Source organism: Telopea speciosissima, chromosome 11 (assembly GCF_018873765.1).
Source record: "Telopea speciosissima isolate NSW1024214 ecotype Mountain lineage chromosome 11, Tspe_v1, whole genome shotgun sequence".
Taxonomy (NCBI): Eukaryota; Viridiplantae; Streptophyta; class Magnoliopsida; order Proteales; family Proteaceae; genus Telopea; species Telopea speciosissima.
The window spans coordinates 34449178-34469239 of NC_057926.1; the positions used below are offsets into that span (position 1 = coordinate 34449178).

At 37.7% G+C, this 20062-nt stretch overlaps 1 protein-coding gene across 1 annotated transcript in view; it reads left to right on the plus strand.

Moving 5' to 3' along the window:
* The first annotated feature begins 477 nt into the window (after nt 1–477).
* LOC122646192 (26S proteasome non-ATPase regulatory subunit 13 homolog B) overlaps nt 478–20062 on the plus strand; it is a 48626-nt gene continuing 29041 nt past the window's right edge. Inside the window, exons 1-3 of the mRNA XM_043839689.1 lie at nt 478–819; nt 2726–3172; nt 8233–8313. Of these exons, the coding sequence (XP_043695624.1) occupies nt 670–819; nt 2726–3172; nt 8233–8313 (678 nt within the window). The 5' untranslated portion in view covers nt 478–669. The remainder of the gene's footprint in view (nt 820–2725; nt 3173–8232; nt 8314–20062) is intronic.

A 20062-nucleotide genomic window follows, 5' to 3' on the forward strand; every position in this document is an offset into this window, starting at 1 on the left:
GATCAATCATGGTCGATCTCATATGGATCGAGCCTATCCAGATTGATAGAAATGGACCTGGGTTGAGATATCCCAACCTGCCCCTGGGCTAGACTAAGCCTCGGTTGCATGGTTCGTAATCTTGGATTGAATCGGCCGATTTTGTCCAAATTGGATTGATACCTATTGAGACTGATCCCGATACTGATTTGATCCACCTATGCAGCAAACATGGGTAAAAAGGTAAAAAAAAAATGGATTATTTTTGTACAAAAAAAAAAAGGGGGGGGTGCAAAAGTATCATATTTGGCTCAAGTTTGGGCGAGCCAGCCGATCCGATCCGATACCAAGATTATCAACCATGCTCGGTTGAGTCAAGGGGAGTTAGGATTGGGATTTGGGATAGGGTTTTAAAAAACCCATCCCATTGCACCCCCTGGTGTAGCCATCTTTTGATTCTTCGTGTACACTATACTATGCACATAGCGCTAGCCGAACATCGGAAAAATATATAAGTTGGAGAATTGACGACACGGCCTGTCTCGTTTCTTGTCGCGGAAGAAAAGGAAAAGAGGAGAGCTGAGGGGTTGGGGCACGCTTTCTGCAAATTCCTTATCGGTCTCTCTTGCTCTCTCTGAGATCTTTGCCTGTCTTGGGTCTGTTGGTAGTGATTTTGCATAGTCTATTGCCATGGCTGCACTCCAGTATCTCGAAACCCAGCGTAACGCACAGCCAGAGCTCGCCGATTGGTACAATACATTGGCAGATTTGTATCAGAGAAAGCTTTGGCACCAGCTTACTCTCAAACTTGAGCAGTTCGTTGCCCTAACTGTATTTCAGGTATGTTTAGTTTAGTGCTCTTAACAGTTGGAATCTATCTCCTATGCTTTATTGTTCATAACTTGTGGTTTTTTCGGTGAATTCTGTCTCTTTTGTCTTTTTATCTCACTTTCCTCTCCTTGATGAGTTGATTTGTTCTTGTTCGAGAAATTTTGTGTTTTTTGATGGAGTTTTGAGCAGTGAGATCTCGAACGGGGTATTGAGGAACAATTGGGGGCTAGGATTTGATTATTACTGATTTTTTTTCTTCCCATGGAATGTTAGTTTTTTTTTACTCAAATCTTCTTGTTGTGTGCTGTTACATACATTTTTTTTCTGCTTGTTTATTAAGTTTTCCCTCCTTGTTCTTGGAGGATTTCAGCTCCTGTTTCTTCTGTATCTTCCATTATTTTCCCTCTCTAGTGAAAAAAGCTTAAGTTATTTGCATTTTCTTCTATGTCTATGCGGCTATATCTAATTCTGGAATACCCTTCATTGTTTCTTGTTCAAGTTGACCATTTTAAATGCATATTCTACATTTTACAAGTCTGGTACTTATCTAATGAATTTATACAATAGCTGCACATAATATTTATTATTAAGTATAACTTTCTTCTCAGTTCTCATCATCATATTGGGATAGAAATCATAGAAGTCATAATGCATTATGTATATTGAACAGATAAAACTTCAGTTGTACATATACTAATATTGGTGTAATGCATATTCCATTGTGGCTTATCCAAAATTTATAATTAGTATGTGTACTGAATAGAAAACAATTTTATGGTGTTGTTCTGTGGCTGTGCTGCTGTAGTGCATGTTCCATTGCAGCTGATGCATCAAGTGGCTTTGAAAATAATTGCTTTGTAGATTTAGTTATTTGGCCACCTTTGTCAACTAATCTGATTTGCAGGATAATTCCTTCAGAGAAATTCTCTCTGTTCCTGGTTCTGAGGTGCATCTACTGCTGCATTTGGTGTAACCCTATGCAGAATTGGTTTTCTGGACATACGACTGTCCCCATAATTCTATATGTATCTATGAGATTATGGAATTCTGTTTATTCACTTGAAATTGAGTATCTGTTTCCCTCCTTTTCCTCTTAGGATTTGAAATTCTGTATTTTACATATCCATATGATTGAGTCCTTTGGTTTCTGAAATTGTGTAAAAAGAAGTGCTTCAACTATCATGTTTCACATAAAAAAGAATATATGGTTGAGCCTAAAGAAAGATCATCTGACCAGTCATTGATCAAGACATCGCTGCAGAGTATCTGTCTTCCTTTTTGTGTAGAGTTTCTTCATATTTACCAATTTGCTTGCTGAGAAAAGTGAGAAGCAGTGCTCCACATTCAAGCAATCAAGATGGACAGGGGTACTAATTGTGAATACCATCAAATGCCTTGACTATCAACAATTGGTCATATTCCACTCTTGTTTCATTTCATTCTTAAAAATTCTGGGAACATGTACAGCTTTCAGGCTGACTATTACCTTGTCCTTTAAGTTTGTATATATTCTGGGATTCTCTATGGCTAAGCCTGATGAGAAGTTGTGTAATACCTCTGCATGTGAAAATATGTGATAAAAATTGGAGCGTAGTAGCTTATATTTTTAGTGTTGATGGGATTCAGCTAATTCACCTTGGTTGTCATGTACTCATGTGTCAGTTGAAGTTATTTCCTTGATGTACATCTATAAAATATTATTTATAGGCCTGCATATATTGAAGAATTTAAATTGTAACTCAATGTCCCGCTTTTAACCTCTCTTCTGCATATGTTTGCTGTTGACTTGTCCTTGCTCTGTATTAATTCACTTCACAATTGTGCATTCTACGCTTTATGTACTCAGTTGCCTTTGTGCTTAAATTAGATGACATGCTAAAAAGTATTGCTGCTTCCTTTTAATTTCTTTTTTCAGGCTGGGGATGCTCTAATACAGTTATATCATAATTTCATCACTGACTTCGAGACAAAGATCAATCTGCTTAAGCTTGCACATTTTGCTGTCATAGTTTCTCGGCAATATGCGGAGAAAGAAGCTGCCATTGGTTATCTTGAAGGTGTGATTGAAAAGCTTCATGATACTAGGGAGTTGCGTATAGAGGAGCCAATTCTCTATGTCAAGATGCAGATAGCTGCATTCAAGCTTGAGCAAGGAGATCAGAAAGAGTGCAAGAAACTCTTGGAAGGTGGGAAGACTACCCTTGATAGCATGACTGATATTGATCCATCAGTATATGCAAGCTATTACTGGGTTTCTTCACAGTACCACAAGTCTCGTCAAGAATTTGCAGAGTTTTACAAAAGTGCTCTTCTCTATTTGGCATACACATCAGTGGAGTCATTGTCAGAATCATTCAAGCTGGTATTTTCCTCTACACAGATTTGATAGACCAAGAGTTGTAAATATTAGATGGAACTCATGACTTGCCTCCCTCCTCTTAAAAGAACATATGTCAGACATCCTGATAGCTGAGGGTTTGAAGCTTCCTAATGAACATGTTTCGATGAATTTAGTAGCTTCTACATTCCACAAGTTCGATGCCACTTCTTACATTTAGAGGAAAGAAGTAATTAGGATAAACAGGTTTTCAAAGAAAATATAGGATTTATGGAGGTGAAGAACTGTCATGATCCAGGTTCAATTTTCCCACTGTGTTTGTTAAAATGAAAGTTAAAGACTAATCCACGAGCAAATGATCTAGGACAGGGTATGTTAAAACATTTCATTTTTGCCACCCATTGGACTTCTAGAATAAAAACAAAATGTTGCCAAATACAGATCGGTAAAATCTACAAAGCATTTGCACTCTAATCATTTTTGACATCCATGAGGTAATCCTTTTTCTTGTACTTCTTTCTATAGCTAAAGAATTAGTTATGTCTCTAGATCAGAAACTTCGAAATTAACCTGTAATTTGAAGAGTGAAGCTAATGCTATACTCAAAACAATTGTGCCTAAACTTATTCCAAATAACTGAAGTAAAGACCTGAACAAAAGAAAAATCGAAATTGCAATTGAAGCTCATTGGTTCTAGAAGAGGTGGGAAGAAACTCTTCGTAAATTGGGGCACATCTGATTGTATAACGTGTGGCTGCTTTTGGCGGGTGGAATTTATTTTATTTTAAATTTTTTTAATGTTGTATCATATTCCCTGTTAAATGTTGTATCTTTCTGTTTCTTTTATATTTTGATTGTTTTCATATAATTCAATTGTTACTTGTAAAAAAAGGGACCAATCTCAAATCTGACTCATACAAGAACCCAAAAAATTTATAAATATTAAAAAGATTTTCCTTGATAATCCATAGTAGAAGAATTAACTAAAAGAAAAGCTTATAGTTAAACCATGGTTTAGTTCAGTTCCCGCATTGGTGTGCACTTCAAGCTGGTATGTTTGGTAGACTCCAAAGGTGATCCCAGGTGAAGCCTACAGCCAAGTACTCCATTTCTGGTTTTCTTGTGTTGGGGCCCTCAATGTACACGCCAAACAATTACTGAGCCAATGTAATAATAAATAACAGCACTAAAGGGAAAAAGCAGCAGTTAGTACAAAGAGGTCCTCAAACAGACCATGCTTGGCCAAATCATACGCATGAGTTTCAGAAATCCGGCGAGAAATTCTCTATGAATCATCAACCATTTTTCACACAAATGAGCCACCCTAAACTAATAACAGATCAGATTGGGGTCTTTGCAAGTCTGAATTCAAGTAGAAGACCAAAATCTCTGCCTAGACAAACCCCCCTAGTACAGCCAGGCTGAAACACCAGATCATGTCTTTGAGCTATCTCTCTAAAAGGTCCTTCCAATCACTCTGGGGGATTTCCAAGAGAACAACCAGCACATTCCCACGTGGTGTAGTTCTGAGGAGGCAGGAATTAACACCTAGATATCAATGCCACAGGGGAAGTAACAAGTTTTCTAGGATTGACCGATCCTAGTACATAACACAGTGAATAATCTGATCTACTGGCAAGATTTGGGATGATCTGCATTAGAGTCTGTGATCTTCGGTGGAGTCATCCATCATGGGTTGGGATTAGCTGTGACCATTCTAAAACCTGATCCAGATCTTTATATTCCTGTGGAGGAATCAACACTCCTGTCATGTTTGCGCAATAGAGTTTGACATCATCAATCACCAGTTCTCAAACATCAGTCTCTAGGAAACCCTAAAAGCCACTCTGCGACGGAGATGAACTGTACAGTAACTAAGTAAGAAATGAAGGTTTCAAGTCAATGGTCTGAAGAATGATGCAATTTACTTGACTGAGAAAGGGCCTCTAGAGTTGTTGTCTAGAATTTTTTATTTCTAAAAAATGTGTATATTCTGGGTTTGTTCAAGGGCATCATACTATGAGAACATGGTATGTTCCTAGAAAGGAACATCTTCCTCTTGGTAAGAAGGACTGGATCAGGAGTTGCCACCTAGATTCGGGTCTAGGACCCATGAATATCACTCCATCGGAGGCATATTCAAACCAAAAGAATGGGTACTTGTTAGGTTGCGGACCAAGAAGGTAGTAAGCACTTTGGTCCACCTGGCTAAACCAGTCTTCCTAGTTATTTGGTAGTTTAGTTAGATAATAAATATCCTCAGATTAACAAATGTAATAGATAAGATAAAATAGAACAAAGGAAATTAAATAAAGAAAAGATAAAGACTTAACTCGATGTGTGTACTATAAAACAAAGTTAGCAAGCATTATATAATATTTTGAAAACTAATATCATCTATTGTTATCATCAAAAGAAAATCCTAAACAGTAAGCAAGAATGCAAGATATTTACAGAACAACGCCACTCTATGGAAAATAACCTAAGCATGATAGGAGAAGAGAATATAAACTCACCCTAACATGAATGCATGCAAACAAATATGTAAAATCTTTATGACAGAAAATTAACCTATGCTGACATGATTAGAGCGTACCTACTGCACGAGGCTCTCGCCACTACGGGGTCTGGGGAGGGTCATAATGTTTGCAGCCTTACCCCTGCTTTTGCAGAGAGGCTGTTTCTAGACTCCTCTATTCTGACATGATTAGAAATTACCAAAAAAAAAAGAAGAGAATAGAGCTGAAAATTATTTAGAAATTCGTGTACAAAAATAATCCTAAAACCCTAGGATGCAGATATGCATGAAACAATGAAAATAATTGCAAAATAAAATCTAAGGAGCATAAAAAATGTGCAAGACTCATGGGCTATGTAAAACATGCAATTATAAATCCATCCTATCTATTTCGGATCAAACTGATGCAAAAACTCATATAAAATAAAGTATTCAATACAAGAACGGTAAATCTGGAAACATGCAAAATTTAACAAGAAAAATATAAAATAAATATGAAAACCAATAGAAAAATTCCAAGTAAATTACGGGATGATCATGGTACGAACTAACTAAAAACAAAAAGCCTTGTGAAAAAGTGATTAAAATCATAAAATCATCGGCATATCTTCTCTGCCTGATTTGGGACAGCAGCAATATAACTTCACTATGAAAGGTATAACTTGCAATAAACTTTATCTAGCTGGATGAAACAAAAGAGTGATGAAAGTAGACTCACAGAGAAGAACACAAAATAAGAATAAGGCTCGGAGGATGATCACAACTTAGGTTAGAGTGTCGGCAACTTGCTGCAACAAACAAAATCCCTGTCTCTCTTGGAGCTAGGGTTTCTTCCAAACTTCAAAAGTTCCAAAGTCCCTTGAGGTCTTGGGGTACTGGTCTTTTTATAGTTTTGGGAAAAGCTTCCTTGCCCTCTTAGCTATGAATGGAACCTTATCTCACTCAAAATCATTGGATCTTGAGTGAGATATTGGTGGTTTTGGTTAGAATCAGGGATAAATATTTAAAAATAACCAAAACCGAGTTTGATTCGTGTTTCACCATGGGTTAGAGATTTTAAATCATTATTAGGACTCAAAAGAGTGTGTAAGTCGTCCATGGAAGCTTTGAACGTCATCCAAGATATCTATGGGCGGTGGAAATTCGGAATAAAGGAGTCCTACTTTGCATTGGAACCTAAAAATCGACGATTTGTGGGCCCTCGTCGATGTTTGAAAGGCTCCTGTTGACGTTGCAATCACATCGATGGTTGATTGCACGACGTCAACATGGGCTCTCCGAACGTTGACCGAGGCTTTTTAAATGTCGAAAAAGGCTGTTGTGCTGTGACGTGGCATGCTCTACCGTTCGGATTTTTTTTTTGGTTTCGGGCTTGGCTTGGCCCAAATCACTTAATTCCCTTAAAATCTTAATAATTCAGAACTTTTTAAGCATAACTCCAAAATTGGATGATTTTCAAGCTTACTCCAGATACTTTGCCATGGTATGAAATTCAGAAACCATTTTGGTTGAAGAAATTCGTTTTCCAATGTGGTCCCACAAGACCAAAATGGAATCTTTTCCAAGATAATGATCAAATTATATCATTTTGAAACCATGTTTTGGTTCAAGGATTTTGATAATGAAAATCATCATATTTGAAAAATTAAGTTGAATTTAAAGGTCATTTAACCATATTTTGACCGGGTATTTTGGTCATTTGACCAAGGTGGTTCTAGATGTAGTTGAGATTACATGGGAGCTTTGAATAACCATAGGCAGACTTTCTCCTACTGCCCTCAAGAAACTGTTCATCATTGTTTTGTATCCTCCAGGGTGATAAAATGAGGTGTCTACACAGATTATGTATCCCAAGCAACCCCACTAATTTGTCCACCATCACTCATTCTTCTCTTCTTTTTGGTCGAGGACTCGAGGTGGCTGGTACTGCTAGAAATTATTTACACAAGAAAGTAAAAAAACTGCAAATTATTGCCTAGAAGGTGTGACTAGTCCCTAACACCTAATTGACAACCAGCTCTGGTCATTCAGGTTTCTCCTGAATGAGGGTGCCTTGACATGATTTACTATATGTCAAATGGAACGAGTGAGACGAAAGTCATTGATTCCTGGGAAGAAAAGTTTCCTGCAGGAAGTTAACTGCCAGATAACGAGTTGCAATTTGTTTTCTTTTCCAATTAACTTAGGACATGGGAAATATATTTATGCTTGCATCAAGCTTTTCAATCCAGCGGTTCATAGGTTGGTATGTTCTATACAGCAGGAATTGGTGCTAAATATTCAAATATAGATCATCACTAAATGTGGTTATATCGTATTGCTGCTAGTCTCGTGTAAGTCAAATTGAACAAGCATGAACAAAATCGTAAGATCTGAAGTTTCTGATCACATGCTAACTTTTTCCTAGGCAGATGATATATCATTTATTTCTTCACCATTCTCTTATATCTTAGAATTATATGCATTTCTAACAGGTTTCCAGTTTGCATTTGGTTGAGACTATTCGATACTTGTTGAGACCATATTTAAGAATGCTTATTTTTTAGTTATCATCTTCATGATTCAGGATTTGGCATTTGATTTGTCCCTCTCCGCATTGCTTGGAGATAATATCTACAACTTTGGGGAGTTGCTAGCCCATCCAATTGTAAGGGGATCTCTTCTTTAGATGATTTTCACAGCCTTTTTATGATTTTTTTGTAGCTTAGAATGTAATTATGTGGACTACAATAATTGCCTTTTGGAAAATTTGTTTGTGCCTGTACAGCAGAATTTATTTATTATTATTGTTGTACAACAAATTAAAGAAGGTGACATGGCGGATGATGTTGCACAGCGAATTAAAGTGGGATGGATGAAGTGGAGAGGTGTGTCTGGAGTGTTGTGTGACTGACGTAACCCTTTAAAGCTTAAGGGAAAGTTCTATAGGACTGTTGTTTGACCGGCAATGATGTATTGGGCAGAATGTTGGACTGTTAAGAAGTGTCATATTGAGAAGCTATGTGTAGCAGAGATGATGATGTTAAGATGGAAGTATGGAAAAACTAGGAAGGATAAAGTAAGGAATGAGTGTCTTAGAGCTGACTTGGGAGTTGCCTTGATCAATGACAGCTTCGAGAGAGTTGTTTGAGGTGGATGGTCATGTTTAACGGAGGCTTATGGACGCCCCCATTAAAGAGGAGTGATAGGATCTCTATTGAAGGAGCTAAAAGAGTTAGTGGCATGCCTAAAATGACCATAGCAGAAGTTGTGTGGAAGGACATGCACAGTCTAGGACTTGTACCAACTACCGAGTCGGACCTTGGATAGAGCCTACTATTGGAGGGAAAGGTTCCATTAGCAAATTCCATTTAGCTGAGATTTTCCTGACCTATTGGGCTGTGCCACTTTTGTCTTACTTTCATCTTTTTTTTCTTTTCATTATTCTCTTGTTTCGATCTTTCATTTGTCATTTTCCAATTTTTCATGTCTCATCATACTTTCCATCCCTCTTTTCCCCATATCTTCATTCCCTTTCAGTGTTGCCTAATTTGTTTTGTTTGGATCCATATAGCTGACCCCATTAAGTTTGGATAAGGTTGACTTTGTTGTTGTTGTAAATATTATGCAGGAAATATTCTTTCATGGTTAATTAGACCATTACTATTCTAGGGTCATCTATAGAGAGAACAGGGTATGTTTTGCTTTCATATGAACGATATCCAATCATACCATGTTACTAAACTAACAAAGAAGGAGAAGGTGCAAAACCAAACGGATGCAAGCTATTGCATTGAAATACTTGGCCTCCCTGTATTGAAACTCAGGATCAAAACTTGGGTTTCAACCTTGGGTTTCGTTTCGGCTAGGCCTGAAACCAAAACAACTTGGAGATTTTGGTCAGTTTCGACCGAGATTTAGTTCCATGGTCGGAGGATAACTTGACTCGGTAACAACATCAACATTCTAGTGGTTTTGATCCTCCCTGGAACTCGTTTTGGTACTAGGAGTCTAGAACTCTTGGATGGGCATAGGGGTGACTTGTTGCTTGTATTGTTGACTCCGATATATGTGACTCTTTGTAACAAACCATATTGATGCATGATATATGAAATGGGTTATAATTTGATGTCTATTCATTTCTAATGCATATTTAAGCTGTTTTACACTTTTACTTGTATTATTGTGTCCTAGTACTAAACATTGTGTGGAATAGGTCATATTAGAGAATGTATACAATGTACACTACCAACCTAGGGTTCGAAGTCAAGCTATCATTTTGGGTGTGCTTTTTTAAAATCTAAGGGTCCCACTATATGTTTAGATGGCCTAAAATAGGGTGTCCTAGAAGTTTCAAGACCGAATTTGGCCATTTGGCCTCAAAACCAACCATTGAAGCTTGCAGAAAAAAGTTATTGGTTTCGAGCCTGGTACAAACCTGGTACCCTAATTGTTGTGTGGAAAATGGGTGGAAGTGATACTAATACAGATCTTTATTGCTATTGTATATTGTTTTTTATATCACTGCTTTGTTGCTTTGATATGCGTAGAAGTTTCAGTATTTTCCTGACAACGAGAGAAACAGAAGGTTCTTCGAATTGGAACTGTGTACCATGCATTCTAAATTTATGACGATGGAGATACAGAAACAAGTCTTGCTGGTAGAGCAACTATGGGTTGTGAACGTGTTGTTAAAAGTGGTGACTGGTGAGAGATAGACTCAATCAATCTGTCCTGGTTCACAGCTGAGACTGTCCATATGAGATGGTTAAAACTGATGCGGGAGCATAGCATTCGGGCTGCTGAAAATTCTCTTTGGAAGGACCATGCAAGATTGTCTCTTCTGTCATGGGAGCACCTTGATAAAGCGAGTCAAGTTCTATATTTTCAGTTTTCTTTTATTTAGGTTGTGACTTTATTAGTAGGGGGTTTTATTTGTGATGGGCTGTGTTTATTTTGTTATGGCCAATGGGTCTTTTATTGTAAATGGGCCATTGGTGAAGCTCGTGAGGCTATAATATGCCCTTGGGCAAGGGGTTAGAGTATCTGGTCTGTTGGAGTTGTTTTTATGTCATAAGATTAGTTTCCAAGTTGGGTCTAGTAGGATATGGAGAATCTAAAATTCTGTGTTTTATTTTACATTCTTTCTTATTTTGAGATTTTCTAGGCTCTATAAGAGCTGGACAGTTGGAAGCAAATGAAAGGGTTGGATATGGAGTGATGCGGCCTCGGGTTCCAAAAACTTCAATTTGAGTCGCTGTGAGCCCACAAGAATACTAAATAACTCAATTTAAGGGTTCAGTGGCTAAACTGTAAATATTTTGAACAGTTGAGATCCTTTTGGAAGATATACATACTTGGGGCTAAACTGGAAACAAGTGTAGGAAGTTATTTGTGGGAATTAAAGCAAGAGGGAACTGAATAAAACCTACTTTAGAAGGTAGGGGCTTTTCTGTAATTTTGATAAACAGTACCTTCTTCTAGCTCTCGACAAACAGCAAGGGGCAGTAGAATCTGAAGCTACTTCGACTGAGACTAGTTTCTCATGTTAATACCACTTGATTCGAAATTTTAGAAGTAGCTAGCCAACTCAGTACTCTGAAACCCATCCAACCAAAACTCAAATCAACAACCAGGAATAAAAAATAAATTTACTGATGTCATAACTCAGAACTGGCGGAATCTACAGGACCTAGTTTGAGTTCATGTCGATAACTCACAGCAGGAATCTTTGAAGGTGATAAAACTCTAGGGTTTAGGTCACCCTAGGATAACAATCTAACCCCCAAAGTTTAAGTTCAAAGGTAGTTAATTGTGTTCAGGTCAATAGTACCACAAGTCACAGGAGAATAAAAGGAACAATAAGAAATCACAGGGAATAGATGAAAGAACAAAGGAGGAAGAGCCTAAAAGAAGAATAAATGTGAACTAAGAAAAAAATCGCAGAACTGAAATAAGAAAATTAACAGAGAATGAGTGATGCAGATTTATCACCAAACTGGGCTTCTTTGCTTAGGAACAAGTATAGGGTTGAGTTATATACATGTTGGGCCTTTGATTCCATGGGTTTCGAATGTAAAAGGTCATTTTTATGGACCTAAAGTATGGGTAATAGGGTTGCACACGAGATTAGCTGTTTTGATTCCTTGGTTTTATTTTTATGTAATAGTGGTCATTTGATCACTTAAATGATTATGTGACTTGGTTAAGTGGTGATATGACGACTTAAGTGGTCATGTGACTATTTAATTGTTATGTAAATTGAGCTGGATTAGGACTTTATTTTGAGTCTATTTCAGTTTTCTTGTCAGTTTAATTTACCTAATAGGGTCAAGATTGGGTTTAGCCTTTCTTTTTTAGTGTAGGAGTCTATTTTTGAGCCTTTTATATTGGTTGTAAGGGGGGGGCAAGTATTGAACACGAATTTTGATAATGAAAAGGCTTTTTGCTGCTCGCTTCCATTGAAGATTTGCCTTTTGTTTTGTCAAGGCTGGTGGGATTGGTGTTTGATCCAATCGACACCCTGCGGTGGGAAGCCCGAGTGGTTCGTTGAAAGAATCAGTGTTTGATCCGATTGACGCTTTGCGGTGGGAAACCTAGATGGTTTGTTTTGGTTCTCTTTTGAAGCTCTCCATTATTGTTTTACTTGAATTTGACTCGATGGTTGAGGTTGGCGGTAATTTTTTTTCTAACAAAACCTAATATAATTGGGTTCCCATTGTTCTCTTGGTTTCCTCATATGTTTTATTTCTGATTGTTCTCTTGGTTTCCTCATATGATTTATTTCCCATTGTTCTCTTGGTTTCCTCATACGATTTCGCGCTCCGTTGTTCTCCTGGTTTTATCCTAATACTGATTTACCTTTTGATAAATGATCCTGGTTTGGTTCCTAGTTTGACTATTCAAATCTAGGACTACATTAATGAGTTTGGGGAGAGCACACCTGATAGTAAGATACAGATTAACCAAGGGAGAGGAAACCAGTTACACGACCAGCAGTTTAGTAGCATATGATATACTTGAAAAGAAACTTCTCTACATTCCAATATCTACTCTCCTACAATGGGATTACATTCCTACATAGAAAAGAGAAGACATTTCTAAATCATGGTACTAAATCTCGTTTTGTTTCGGTGTTTCGGTCTGACCGAAATTTCCGAGATACCGAAATTTCGGTCGAAATATGGTATTTTTCTATGGGTGTAAAATGCCAAAAATGACCGAGATTTCTGAAATTTTCGAAACGAGATGACCGAAATTACCGAGATTTCCGAAATATTCGAAATATTGCATTTTTTCATATCGGACTTGCGTTTCGTTTCAGACAGGTCGAGATACTCGAAATATTCGATATCTCGACCGAAATTTCGTGAGTTTTAGTACTATATTTCTAATTTCCTACCTCTGGAAATGGAAACTGTAGCTAAGTAGAAAAGTACTTGGTAAAAAACAAAAACTGAATAATACTATGTATCAAATCAAATTACAGTAATAGAAATAAAATACCCTAGATATCCCTACTAAAATTAAAACCCATGTTTAGACCGGTTTTGTAATCTGGGCTTCCAGAGTGTGCTTATAACCGTCCATGTCCATCCATGTTACTGCATCATTGAGATTTGGAAAAGAACCCTTGTGGGTCCGCTTCCTCTTAGCTGCAGCGAAGTTTTCCCTATGTCTTTCTGTAATGCTGTTTGTTTGCTGCTGCTATTACGTTCTATGCTGTTACTTCGTTGTTTTTACTCTTCTATGCTACTTTCTTCAATTTTCTCCTTCTACCTTTTGCCAAAGTTTTCGTTCACAGGGATTGTTCATATTTCTGGCAGGCACCTTGTCCCTCTTCTTTCCCTAATTTCTCTTATTCCATTGAAGCATTAATCTGTTAGAGACCTATTCCCACCATGATTTACTTGTAGTTCAGCCCTAGATCATTGAAGCCCTGGACTGTCTTGCAATTAAGAACTTTAGACATTGGCATCAAGATAGGGATGCTGTAGTGCTGTACAACCAGATCTGGTACAAACCACTTCAGTATGTGGCACAACTATGGTTGTTTTAGTAGCACAAATTTCCAGAATGGTGAATGTTAGAGGAATGGTGGCTGTGGAGGGGTGTTAAATTGGTTGTACTGGTGATGCAGATTCATCACCAAAATAGGCTTGTTTTATTTGGAATAAGTCTAGGGTTGGGTTCTATACATGTTGGCCCTTTGGTCCCATGGGTTTTCAATGTAATAGGTTGCTTTTATGGACCTAAAGTAGGGGTACATAGGTTGCATACGGGATTAGCTCTACACTTAGTTTATTTTTATGTTTTAGTGTTTTAAATTGAACCACTATTGAATCAGTGGTTCAATTTTTAGTCACCTTTTTTTTTAATTTAATATAATTTTCCTTTTTTTTTTCCCTTTTGGGTCTACACTCACACGATTTAGAAAGGGGGGTGGAGTAGAGTTAGCTCTCTATAGGAAAAAGGCCCTTTAAGAAGCCCTATATATTCAATAAAATTCGTGGAGGCTCTAGACCTCACACTTCAATAAAACTTTTGCCCTTGCAAGCTGCTGGAACTTCTCTTCTCCTTGAAGATTTGCTTTGTGTTTGATCAAAACTTGTGGGATTGGTGTTTGATCCAATCGACACCTTGCGGTATGAAGCCTGAGTGGATCGTTTGAAGGAATCGGTGTTTGAACCTATTGACACCTTGCGGTGGGAAGCCTTGGTGGTTCTTTGAAGCTTTCTTTCAATTCTTTGAAGATCTCCTTCAAGTTCAAGATTCAGATTCAATCTTTATTCAAGAACATCAACTAAACAAACTGCTGCCAAGATTTCTCTATAACGACAGGAAGTTTGATCCGTCCCATCAATACCCATTCTTCTCCTAATCCTCCAAACCACCCCAAAGCCCTAATTTTCCCACCCATCTCCCAAAATTCTTAACAAACCATTCAGCTAACAAAACCTTCCCAAAATTGGATCGAGTATTCTCCTGCCCAATTGGAATACTCAAACCAAGCTGTTTTCCCATTACCCTATTCAAACCACTACATTCCACATATTTCTGGAGATCATCCCATTACCCAAATTCTTCACAGACCAATCTGACCATCAGAACCATACCAAACTATTATCGAATTACCATCACTGCCCCATTAGCACTCGATCCGCAGCATGGCCCCATCCTCCCACTAAACCGTGACAAACCCTATTACCATTATTACCCCAAGAAGCCCAACATTCTGCCTAGACCATTCGAACCACCAGAAATTCCCCCAAAGCTGATCGAATACTCCATTCCCCCTTAGGTGCACTTGATCCAAACCCTAGCACCATCCACTCATCCTAATCCCTAAAACTCCGTTGATTCCTTTTCAAGAAACCTAAAACCCTAACCCCAAAACCTGCTGTCCATTCAATTTACAGTCTTAACTCCATCAAAACATCTCAAGACCTTCATTGATAGCCTACATCAACTTGACATAACCCACACATCAAACCCTAACCCTAATTTCACCAAAAACCCTATTTTGACCTAGCCGATTCACCTGTTCATAACAGATCCTGGTTGATTGGCTCCTATTTGGTCCTCTACCAATCTAGGATTACATTAACTGGGAGATCAACTGCAGTCATCATGAACACACCTCAATCCTCACAGTGGGTGAGGGAGGAATTGATGACTATATCAATTTATTTGGACCACAGATTTAATGCTGTTGCACTAGAAGAAATTTAGGAGACCACTGCTGCAATCATTGCTATAGCTAATTGCAGTGCTCAGACAAAAATGGAAGTCTTTAACATTTTTTTTGGGGGGAGGTTGTTGAGAACAAGTGTTTAACATAGGTGAACAATACTATTGGGATGTGATTAGTTCTAGAAGATAAGTTAGAAGAGAGCTCTCAGCAGCAGAATGAAATGGATGCCGTACCTCCTCTCTAGAGCAAAGTGACAATAAGCCTGGTCAGTTGCTCCAGGGCATAATGACGACACCACCTAATGGATAGGGTTTAGAAAACCGACAGAAAACTAGAATTGCAGAAAGGAAAAATATCCCAGATTCAAGAGAAAACTGATAATTAGGGTTGGTCTGACCTGGCCAGAAGTCTGTTCGAAGGGTCTATTAGGACCGAGGAATGGTTCTGTAATTATGAAATAGAATTGATGAGCAGATTAGAAGATATTTAACAATCCCACTTGAATAAGGAAACTAAAAACCCATCAGAACCAGAATTTCAATACTCAGAATTTAAGACATCAAGTTTGGATTTTGAAACAGAATTAATATCATAAACTAACCAGCAAATTTGAACAAGAAATCAGAACACAAAACTGAAGTTTTAGAAGAAACCGACTTCAGGTAGAAGATTAAACCAATCACAGAAACAGAAATAGCAGTGAAAGCGGAAAGTAGTTTCTGAAATTCCAAAGTGAAGAGTCTCAGCAAAATTAGGACTCTGAAATCAATTGTGAAATCAGGATTTAAAATAAGTTTTGAAAATATGGCCAGAATCAATAGTAGTAGCGGAAAATGATCTGAAATAAGTTTGAAATTTCAAAACCAAAACTGAGATTTTTAAGAATTTGTATTCAAGTAAGAAATCTTAAATTGACAGGAAAAAAAAAAAAGAATTTGAAACTGACCTGATTTAATTGAAGAAGAAGAATATAAATAAGGACATGAATAAGGAATATCCCACCTGATCCTCGGTGTTGGTATCCCATCAAACCCCTGATTGGAATCACCACAGCAGCAGGGCCTCGGAATCTCACAGAACCAACAGCAAAGGCCTATTTCCATTTTTCAAGTTTGTGTTTAAGGCTAAAGCCCCATACGACTTTATATAAAAGACTTAAAAACAGACTTACACTAAGCCCGAAACTCATCCAGCCAATAGCTTGCTATGGAGGTAGTCTTAATTGACTTAAGACTGCATAAATAAAGCAGCTTAAAATAGGCCTGAACTCATAGAGACCTATTCTAGTCTAACTAAAACACTTCAATAATTAGAATAAAAGATCTACTTCAACTATAAATTTAAATCCTGTATTCTTACCTACAAAGAAAAATCCATTGGCTATAGTTGTCACGGCGTTTAGGTGACCCAAGGCATTGGAGGGTTCCTAGATGCAAGGCCACACCAACAAGTCGACCAAGGCGCTGTCTAGGTGACCACAACAAGTAAGGCGCTTGGACGCCAAGGCTTTGCCAGGATGACACCTTGACAACTTTGGTTGGACCAAAGGCTCAATATGTATGTAAGTAATGTAACCCAACCCAATGCTATATTTCCATTAAAATAAGCCCATTTTCTTTGATTTATATGCTTCAGAAGGAAAACCCATAATATTTGATCCTTTCAACATCTCAGCTAAGAAAGCTAGGCACAAAGTATTGACAACTAATTAAAAGAAAATTTCTTAGAAGAAGAAGAAGTTACCGGCACTACCATAGGAGTTTATAGAATCCAACTAGGACTCATATTGGCTCTCGTCACTAGGGAAATAGTCCTTAGACTAAGGTTAAGCTTCCTAAGCCAATATAGGACTTGACTTCTTCTTTTACTGATTTATTGCTTGATGATTTACTAGATGAACTGCCACCTATGCGTGATATTCAGCACGCTATTGGTCTAGTGCTTGGTTCAGTGTTACCTAACCTGCTCTCTTACAAATTGTATTCTATATGGCATGCAAAGCTGAACCATGGGTTGATTTGTTGCGAAAAGGTTCCATACAAGGGAGTTTGTAGTACCACTTTTGCTTATACCTGGCACATGTGTATCAACAGTCGAGGCATCAACAGGATCATAATCAAGTATAGCTTCACTATTTTACTGGTAGATTTTTGGTTTCATTTTGATGTTATACTAATCTACAATAAACAAGAAGATGATAACCTTTATCACCTGAGGTAAGTCTTGAGGGTACTCTGAGCTGAGCAGCTCTATATCAATTCAAAGAAATGCTCTTTCATGCTACCTAAGGTTGTCTTGGGTTTATTGTTTCTTCGAGAGGGCATTGAGACTGATACGGAAAAACCTAAGAGCATTCTAGACTAGCCAGTTCCCAAAACCCTCTCTGAAGTTAGAAGCTTCCATGGCCTTGTTTTGTTCTATCGCAGGTTATTGGAGACTTAGTTCGATTAAGGCACCTATCATTGGTAGTTTGAAGTAAAGCAAGGGGAAGTTTGAGTGGACACTTGCAGCTACTAAGGCTTTTGAGCTTTTTGAATTGAAGATGATCGAGGCTCTCGTTATAAAGTTGCCATACTTTGACAAGGTGTGTGAGGTTACCACAGATGCTTCACACATCAATATTAGAGAAATTCTCATACAAGGATGTCATCCCTTTGCTTTCTACAGTGAGAAGCCGAACAGCGCCAATAAGCGGTATTTTACTTATGATTTGAAGCTCTACACAATTGTACATATGTTAAAACATTGGCGACACCACCTCATCGACAAGTAGTTTATTCTTTTCAATAACCATGGGGCTCTCAAGCATCTTCATTCATAGAAGTTAATGAGTAATTGACACTGTTGCACTGAAGTACAAGGTTGAGAAAGAGAACATTGTTGCAGATGCCTTGAGCAGAAAAGTATTAACTCTTCACACGTTTTCAGTCCATATGATGAACATCAATTACATTAAGGATGAGTATGCGTCAGATAAGGATTTATCTGCCATCTGCTAGACGTTATGACAAGGTGGGAAGGATCTTAAGTTCTCACTCCGTGATGTGTATCTATTTATGAGGACTGGACTATGTATTCCTTAGTCGTCTCTACAACATAATTTTTGCCGGGAATTGCATGGTGAAGGACTTGGAGGACATTTCGATAAGGATTTGTTGCTGAAATAGTCGCGAGATAACAAGACCTTTTTACTTGTTGTCAACAGATATTATTGGTCACGACTACAGAAGGATGTGGACCATGTGATTAGGAGGTGCCATGTTTGTTAGGTCGCACCATGGATACACATTAGTATGGATTTTGTGCTTGGACTGCCTACTACACGGGAAAGGTACTACTCTATACTAGTTGTAGTTGATCAATTCTCTAAGATTGCACTTATTCCATGCTGCAAAACATTTGATGCCAGTCATGTTGCCTCTATCTTTATCAAAGAGGTGCGATTGCATGGATTGCGAAAGTTGATTGTGTCCAAGGTACTAAAACTCGGAACTCAACCCCAACTCGACCCTGTGAAAAACCAAGATCTCGGTCGAGTTGGTGCTTTTTTTTTTTTTGAACTCGAAACCAGGTTTCAGTGGGTTTTAGACCTAGTTTGGGTTTGAAACTTGGTACTCATCCTATTTTAGACCATTTAAACACAATTACACTCAGATTTTGCAAAAACAAAGTCCAAATAGGAGTTTCAGTTAGTGTGAAACCAGGACATACACTTATGCCAGATTTCAGGATAGAAACTAGGACAACCACTTATTTTAGCCTAATATCATTTAAGTAAATGCTTTTGTATGTCATTTACTTAAGATATTATTCATAAATAAGCAAATACCCCCATATTTGAATCCAATAAAAATAGTTAAAAAATCAAATTCTAAAAGGAAAAAAAGTCAACCCCCCAGTTTAAGAACAAAAAACTGGATTTTGGGCAGTAGGTGCAATTTTCAACTTTCTAATGTTGGGGTTTTTCTCAAATCTAAAAATTCCATAAATTTTAATATGGTAAAACATTGTTAAAAACCAAAATAGCGGTAAAATATTCATTTGTTTTGATGTCCAAAATCATTGAGAGCGATTTTGACAGCATTCGCACACACCAAATTAAGTTTGACCGGTATATTACTCCTTCAATATAAATCAGATTTAAGCAATCTTGGACCATTTTTTTGTGCTGCATATTTTCAACAGTTTACACCTATTCTATGAGTTAGTTTCATAAAAAAACCACCCAAAGTTGTACTTGTGGTTTTGACCCAAGTTTGCTAGGTTATGCTTAATATTGTTGTACACTATTCCTATTATAAGCATCGAGTTTACAAATAATTTTAGATACTGTAAATGTAAATAAGCTATTAAAACAATCAAAACATACAATAGAATGTAAAAACAACCATACATCACTCACCATTGAATTCCACATGGAGTTCTTGGCGGGTCCATTCCACGAGATGTGTATGATTGAATAAATCGTAGTGGCTCCTCAAAATGTACCACATATGTATGCCATGACATGTTGTGGGCCCAATTGTTTTTGATAGTCCATGACTTGCCATCTATAAGGCCCATCACCAACGTATCAGACGTACCCAGACCTAGTGAATAGCTCATTGAAACTGAAACTGGGTGGAGCCGTCACAAATTGTTGGCCCAGAAACGAGAAGTTGCTGTTGACGAAAGATGACCCATCACCTGATCCACCTCCATACGCAAAGCCGTGGAATGAGCT